The sequence below is a fragment of the Pyxicephalus adspersus genome, chromosome 2 (assembly GCF_032062135.1).
Source record: "Pyxicephalus adspersus chromosome 2, UCB_Pads_2.0, whole genome shotgun sequence".
NCBI lineage: Eukaryota > Metazoa > Chordata > Amphibia > Anura > Pyxicephalidae > Pyxicephalus > Pyxicephalus adspersus.
The window spans coordinates 131,133,104-131,141,492 of NC_092859.1; the positions used below are offsets into that span (position 1 = coordinate 131,133,104).

Below are 8,389 nucleotides of genomic sequence, written 5' to 3' on the forward strand. Positions count from 1 at the left end.
CAAATTGCAAGTAGCTATACTGCACAATGCAAAAAGCTTCTTAAACTGTGAAAGAAACCAGGAATTACAGCTTAAAAATGCCTGCTTTGTTAATGTGAACAGGGTTTACTTTTCTTAAGTATAACTTTGTACAAAGTGCAGCATAAAGGAAAAGAAATGCTGTGGAATGAAGTGAGTGCTGGTGATTTCCCTGCTTCTTGGACACCACCCTATGGCACCTTCCTCTACCTCCAAGAACCAGCCTCCTGTATTACTTGTTGGAATAATTATTACTGCAGTACACCCCATAGCAACTTAGGAAATGTCATTGTTGTCCTGCAGACCCCTCCTGGCTGATGGTTAAAGTCAATGGACTTTTTTTTTCAACATATGTTATGTCCATACCATGTTGGCATACTCACTGTATTCAAATGGCAGCTTACACGATCCCCACAAATTCCCTACAATAAATTCCCCTAAAAATAAAATTGTTGAAGCTATATGTACAAGGCATCATGGCAGCGTCTTCCGCAGTCAAGAGGACTATAGAGGTATGGCAACAATGTCATACGGAACAAAGCAGTGGCTGGAGGTCATATTTATAAAGCAATGTCTTCCGTCTCCTAAACCCTCACTTCTTACCCACCATTCCATGTCCCCCCTCCTACTGTGTACTACTTCCCCCACCTTCTAGATTGTAAGCTCTTCTGGGCAGGGTCCTCTCCTCATCTTGCGTCACTGTCTGTATCTGTTATTTGCAACCCCTATTTAATGTACAGAGCTGCATAATATGTTGCCGAAATATGATGCTGTTTATTAGTAATAATACCAATACTACATTTGCCTTGTTTCTGTTGGCCTTTCATTGTAAAAGCAAAGAAACACTTAAATTAATGACACCTCCAACTCCCAGTAGGCAGTCCTGTTACATCAAACCCCTGGCTTTTGCCAACACTGGAAATACCACTGGTATTCCTATAGTTAGGATAAGGCAACTCTAAGAGTCAGACAAAGTACAGCCAACGATTTTTTAGTTCTTAGCATTTACATATTTTACATTTATTGTAATAATTGTAAATTATTGTAATAAAGCAATATTGATTTGCAGAGCGATGTACTGGATTTTCAAAACCTTTAAATAAGGAAGGTCTGCTTTTACTCTTAGCTTCCTTCCGTAATCCCCTACTCTTAGTGCCTGAGAAATTTAAAAAATACATTGCAATTACTCATAATGCCACTGTCTTTCAAGGAAGATTACTGTGAACAGCAAGCAATGCATTGCAAGGGTATCTCATCATGGCATTCTAGCTGCTTTGTGATACACAGGATTATTCACAAAAAGACAGTGGCATCATCCTTTTCTAGGTGCCACTGCAGTAAGACAAGTTAGAGTACAAATCATTCTAACACTGTTTCTTTCAGGTGCATTTCTCACCCAGTAAGTGTGTTTTGGGTAGGGGGACAGAAGTGTATAAAGACCTTTCATTTTAGTGGATGGTCTGTATACACACCTTCTTAATTCTATTTCTGACAAACAGTATATAAAACAATACCTCAAAATACAACTGTTCAGGACTCTGGTCAGATCTGTTTATTTGTGCTGTGGTCCCTGTTTTACTGTCTTGCTTCCTTTGAATATCCTGTCTCCTTTCTGATGATGTGCTCTGTCCTCTCATACGATACCCAAGCTGTGGTCAAAGCAGACACAGACAAACATTATTTGTTAAGTGAGCATCCCAAAATCTAAATATTATTGGATTCTTATAAATATTGTATTGTGGTTAGTACAAAAAGGTCTGAAATATCTGAAAATATGATAAGTCCCTAAATAAGGTGTTCTTAAGGGCTGGTAAATTAAGGTATAACTAAGATTTATTACCATGGTCCAAGCTAATGTTTTTCCTGCTTTAGTTTTCATGTTACCTGCACATTATTCCACAGTTCGACCTGCCTTCCACTTCTACAGAAAACCTGACTTTTCTCATTCCAAGGCTTCTTTTGAGTAGCTTGGGAGGCAACACTTGCCCAACTTCCTCCTGTTTTTTACAAGAAAAAACATCAATCACATTGATCGAGAAAATCAGTGTTTTTCGGTTTCAATACATTTTAGAAGACGGCATAAGAGGGGGAATCTCTGTGCCATTCTCACAAAAGTCAGGGTTTTACACAAAGACAACTAAGAAAAATACAAAACAGACAAAATGTTGATGTGAAAGAGAAATATCATTGAGGAGAAATAGAACCCTGCAAGAACACAGATGACCATATTATCATAGCAGGAAGATGACACACTACAGGAAGACATTCCGTGCCAACAACCAATAAACTTTCATTTTCTAAGATACTCCAGCAGAGATTCCTATCTAGCTGTTTGCAGTGGGGCAACACAGCTCATTAGAAGCAAATATTTAAAAATGAGACTTAATCTTTAAAATAAATAACATTTTATTACCTGTGCAAACAGTTGGTTCTGCAATCTGGAAAATAAAAATATAAAATGACAAATTATTAAGAAGGAACTTCTGTTAGCAACTGTGTTTTGCAAGTAAGAGCTGAAATTGTAGACCAATTCAATTGTAGACCACAACACATTGTGTTGCATTACTATTTTTTTTTCTTCCACATAACTGAAGTAATAACTGAAAATTCATTATCTTTAAATCTTCCTGTGCACTAATGCAAAGTATATTATTATTATTCTGTATTTCTATAGCTCCAACATATTATGCAGCACTGTACATTACATAGGGGCTGCAAATGACAGACAGATACAGACAGTGACAAAGGAGGAGGAGAGGACCCTGCCCCGTAGAGCTTACAGTCTAGGAGGTAGGGGAATTAACACACAATAGGGAAGAAAGATATGCAGTGGAGGGAAGTATTGAAGGTTTAAGAGACAGAAGACGAAGGGTAGGCAAGTTTGAAAAGATGGGTTTTGAGTGTTCTTTTAAATGTGAATAGAGTAGGAGAAAGCCGAACAGGACGAGAGTTGTGCAGCCTCAGAAAAGTCTTGCAGCCACGCACGTGACGAGGTTACGAGTAAGGAAGTCATTAGTGAATCATTGGAGGAGCGAGGAAAGCAGCTACTGGAGTATTACCAGGTCAGAACGGTAAGTGGGACAAGAGCTGTGGAGGGATTTGAAGGCAAGGCACAGGAGCTTGAATTTAAATCTAAGGTGAAATGAAAGCCAATCACAGAGAGGCAGCAGAAGAGCGGTGGGAAGGATGGATGAGTCTTGCTGCAGCATTCATAATAGATTGTAGAAGAGAGAGTCGGGTTAGTGGAATACCAGAGAGGAGGAGGTTACAGTAGTGCAGATGAGATATGATAAGAGAGTGTACAAAGAGTTTGGTGGTCTCTGGGGACAGGTAGAGGTGGACTTTGGAGATGTAGCGCAAGTGAAAGTGACAGGACCTGGAAATGTTCTGAATATAGGAGGTCGAAGGTAACACCAAGACAATGTGCCTGAGGGGAGAGATGAATAACCGTGTTATTTACATTTAGAAATATGTTGGCGGGAGATGTGAAATAAAAGAGGGCTGGATGATGAGCTGTTTTACCCAGGTTGAGTTTCAGGAATCGTTTAGATATCCATGATGAGATGGCTGACAGGCAGCATGAAACCTTAACCAGGACTGAGGGAGACAAGTCAGGGATGGACAGATAGATCTGATTGTCATCAGAATACAAATGGAACTGTAAACCAAAGGAGGGAATGAGTGAGGAGGTGGACAGAGAAAAAAGAACTGGTCCAAGGACTGACCCTTGGGGAACACCAGCAGTGAGGAAAGTGGGAGAGGAGGAATTAAAATTGAAAGAAACTTGAAAGGAGCCCTCAGACAGATAGGAAGCAAATCAAGAGAGAGCAGTGTCACTGATACCAATGGAGTACAGGATTTGGATCAACAGTGTCAAAAGCAGAAGAAAGATCCAGGAGTGGGAGGAGAGAAAAGTTGCCTTGTGACTTATCTCTGATGGGGTCATTGGCCACTTAAGTAAGGGCTGTTTCAGTGGAATGGGCAGCTGGAATGTCAGACTGGAGAGGGTCAAGGAGAGAGTTGGTGTGGAGGTGAGTGAAATAGGGAAATCTTTTATAGACAAGATGCGCAAGAAGTTTGGAGACATATGGGAGAAGGAAGATAGGACGGTAGCTAGATAGTAGGGAGGGGTCTAGTGAGGGTTTCTTCAGGATAGGGAAAATAATGGCATGTTTGAAAGCAAAGGGGTAAATACCAGTAGAAAGGGAGAGGTTGAATAGTTCAGTTAGGGCAGGGGCCAGGGGGGAGGAGTGAGCACGGAGGAGTTCAGAGGGAATTGGGTCAAGCGGGCAGGTAGTAGATAGAGATGATGAGAGAAGAGCGGAGGCTCCAGAGTAACAGGGCTGAAAGAGGTTAGGGACTATTTACAGGTGGAGAAATAAGAATAAAAAAACATTCCTCACAAGAGCTCTCAGACAACATGAAAATGCCAGAGATGCAATGATGTAATGGACTAAAAGAAATCAAGGAGTACACCGTAATATAAGTAATTCAAGGTAACGTGGAAAATTTTTTACGTACATTAACGCTTGGAGCATTGCACTCTGCATGCCTTGAACACATTGCAGCTGCCTGGCAGTGCTTTGGACTGCAGTATCCACTGTCACTGTCGATATCGGCTTCACTTGCACCTTGTTCACTGGATGACTCTGCTGCAGGATGAGAAGACCGCCGGCGTCTTGATTTTGTTTTCCATAGTGCTGCACCCATACTTTCAGAGAGTGATTTATTTGCTATTTCGTTTGGAAAGTCTACAAATAAAAACTCAAATGTTTTACTATTTGTACTTTAATACATGCACAAACACTTGTAAGAGTCCAAGAGCATAATAATTCACCTGTTTGCTGACAAGCATCCACTAAAAGAACAATCTTGGACCGGCTGTCTGGGCCTGATGAACAAGTTTCCTTCTGTACTGCCACGCTCTTCATCGGAGGTCTCTTACATTTAATCTGTGGCACTCCTTGCTGTGGAGGCTTAAGTATGATGAGGAAATATTATTACTATCAACATATACTACTAAAATTGATAAATAAAACAAATTCCAAAATCGAAGATAGGACTGGCAAATGACTTTGTGGATAGTAGCAGCATTACAAATGCCAAAAAATGTGATGTGCTTGAGGTTGAAAAAAGGGCTTTTTAGAAAGTTATATTCAAGAGTGGAGGAGACTCAGTAATAGTACTACTACTGATTTGGCAAGCCAACACACAACAGGGACATAGAAACTGGTCACAAGATAGAAAAAAAGCAGGCTGTATACAGCATTGCATTAAAGTATGATTGCTAAAATTATCATTAAACCTTTTACCAGAATGCAAACAAACATTTGGTCGCTTGTTTACGTTTTGTAGAGCTGGTTTCAGGCTCTGTGTCTCTGGAAACTAAAGCCATCAGATTACTTATGTTGATAAAAATACCGTCAGCCTGCACAATTTTTCAAAAATGTACTATTCAAGGAACCCAGAATTTTGGACCATCAGGACCACACCACAAGTACTTGTATAGAGAAGGTAAAAACTTACTTTGTGGATAAGGGGTGGTCTGGAGGTATTTTTGCTTCGCTGGTTGGATAACACATTGATTGGAGTTTGTTGGGTTGTCCGATCATTGCAGTCAATAGAGACTGCATTGACTGCATTGGTGCCCTGAAGAGGCGTTGTATAAGTAGTGGGAAATGGATGGTAAAATCCCATGACTTGAGCACAAGGTGCAGGCATTAGCTGGTAGTACATGTATTCTGTAGATACAGGCGGCTGAGCAGGTACAATAGGGTAAGCAAGGTAAGGTCCAGGAGGATTTGAGTTTGACTGTTGCCATCTTATATCATTAATATACAATGGAATTTGCCTACAAGTAACGAAACAATAATTACTTATGAGGAATCATGTTTTTTTTTAAAAAAAAAAGGATTTAATACAGTACATATTGCTGCAGAGAAAGCGTACATTTACACACACACATATATTATATAAACATATCTGAAATCAAGCATAGCATCATAACAACCTTTCTCACCCTTTTCTTTCAAACAGGGGAACTCTTAAAATAACTTTAAGATCTTTTGGGGGACCCCTGCTATAACAATACAGCTCACAGTACATTAGAATGGTGCTCAATGGGAAGAATGCTTTTTACACTGCTGGGCCAGTGGGAAGAATGTCAACCAAGTTAAAAAGATCATTGGTTTCAGTTAAACAGACCAAAAAGGCACAAATTGCTCATTGCTTATGAAACTCCTAACAACCTCTGGTTGAACCAGTACCCTGGTTGAAAATCGCAGATTACATAAAAAAAAAAAACAAAAAAAACAAAAAAACATAAATGAACAAAAATGGAATTATGGCCAACAGATGAAACCTGGTTGGTCACTTTGTACAATGATTTCTTTCTTTACGACTAGCTTTTATAGCTTTATTGTAAATGCTATGCTTGTAAAGAATGTAATGAAAACAAAATGAAGTGAACACTGTTTACACACATTTCAGCTGGAACAATGTGACTAGTTTTATCACACTAGATTTTTATATGATGGCTAAAAACATCTATGAGCAATGATGGTCCATTTTTATTTAGAAATAATTACTTAATACAGTAATGTATATAAGCAGAGTATGCAAAAAGATTTACAGTAAGCCTTTGTTAGTTTAGATTACCCAGATCAGTTAAAGACTTTTATCTTAGTTTGCACATTACTCAGTGGCTGATTAAAAAGTCTGTACATACGCAATCTTCAGTTGACTGCCCTCATATGATTCCAATATTTTCTCAAGTCACACAGTTTTATAAAACCTAACATATCTGAGCAGTCTATTCTGAGGTTAAGATTGACCTGTAGGTTCAGCAAAAACTGCTGCTCATTGTTGCTGGCCTGATGTAAACGCTTATTTTCATTACCCCTCATTCTCTCAGCAGTCATGACTTCCTCCCCTTACAATGTAAAGCTACTGTCCCTACATTGTAGGGATGATACAGGTGCCTGAGGTATAGACTATGCCCACTATAAAGAAATATTTTTGAGGAACCTGAAGTCAGGCTTTAAATATACTGGTCATGGGGGGGTTAGGGTGACACGGCTTGCAAATGCTAACAACCTTTTTTCAGAAAACGCTACCAACTTGCAGAGCTGATCCACCGGTTTTGATATTTTCTTAATCTGCATACTTGTTACTCAAACTAATAAAGCAATAGGGTCAGAATTACAACAAGATTACTAGCAGTTTTAGAAGGCAAAATCTATAATAGCAGTCACCATGTTTGGGTTCTACTAATTTTCCATGAAGCCAAACATTAAATGTTACTAATCAAACAAAACAGACCCATTTACTTTTAGGTGGACAGAAAATAAAAAAGTAAATGTATCTGTGCCAGTTCTGACCAACACAAAATTGTCCTGCTGTTGGCCAATTTTCTATCAATCTTTTATTAGGAGTTCAGAAACAGGAAAGCGTTTTAGTAAATAAGAGACCACAGATGACACAGCATTGCATAACTGGTCAGTAGCAAGGCAATTTTAAAAGCCTAGGCTTAAAGTTACCAGAGACTGGGGCTTTACTAACAGAAATATGACACTGCAGAGGATACAGTAGTGTAAAATCAACCAGCAGCAGGAGTCTGTAGATAGTACAGTAGTATCAAACTGACCAGCAGCAGGTTAATTTTATAAGCAAGGCCAGGCCTAAATTTACTATACACAAAAATCACATGCTAGGATTTTACTACAAATTATGACATACTTCAGAGGTAACAGCAATGAAAAATCGTGCAGCAGCAGTACAGTTTTATTAAAGATAAACAGGCCTATCCTTTTGCCCAACTTTAAATAGAATAGGTGAATATGAGTAAAATATTGTTAGGTGGTTTAGGTTCACACTGTTGTTGCATTTTTGTTCTTTTAAAAGATGCAATAGAAGGCAGAGGCCAAAAGTCAGCTCAGTACCTGGTGAATATTCCACTTGGATTTCTAATGCAGAAGTAATGCTGTCCTTTTTACCAGACAGGAAGTGAAGTAAAATATGTACCAGGGACAAAGACAGAAAAACAAATTTTACATGGGTCCTAGCTTTAGCCTACTGTACTAAATAAAAGCACTTAATGTTTCTCGGTGTTGGGAGAGTTTTCTTTTTGTTTCTGCCTGAAAAATGCTGCCAAAGGGCTGGAAGTGAGAGTAATTGTCCCCCCAAAATGCAGTAAAAATGTGACTGAGTTTCTAGACCTTCCCCCATAAAAAACAAAGGATAAAAGGGTTTGGTTGGACATACACTTTAAAACTAAATCTTAATTTATAGAAGTAAAATGGTGAAAATGAAGAACATGGAATACATTCATGGCTATGAGAATGCTACAATCAATCCTAAGGTATGCAGCTTG

General features: G+C 38.9%; 1 protein-coding gene across 2 annotated transcripts in view; it reads right to left on the reverse strand.

Moving 5' to 3' along the window:
• The window catches only part of SECISBP2L (SECIS binding protein 2 like), a 34,176-nt gene that overhangs the window by 14,147 nt on the left and 11,640 nt on the right, over nt 1-8,389 (reverse strand). The window contains exons 3-8 of one of the 2 annotated variants that reach the window (XM_072402405.1): nt 5,545-5,869; nt 4,856-4,994; nt 4,540-4,769; nt 2,432-2,456; nt 1,903-2,015; nt 1,533-1,667 (exon numbers count right to left, since the gene is read on the reverse strand). In XM_072402405.1, coding sequence (XP_072258506.1) covers nt 1,533-1,667; nt 1,903-2,015; nt 2,432-2,456; nt 4,540-4,769; nt 4,856-4,994; nt 5,545-5,869 — 967 coding nt within the window. The remainder of the gene's footprint in view (nt 1-1,532; nt 1,668-1,902; nt 2,016-2,431; nt 2,457-4,539; nt 4,770-4,855; nt 4,995-5,544; nt 5,870-8,389) is intronic. The other variant, XM_072402406.1, reaches the window with a different exon arrangement.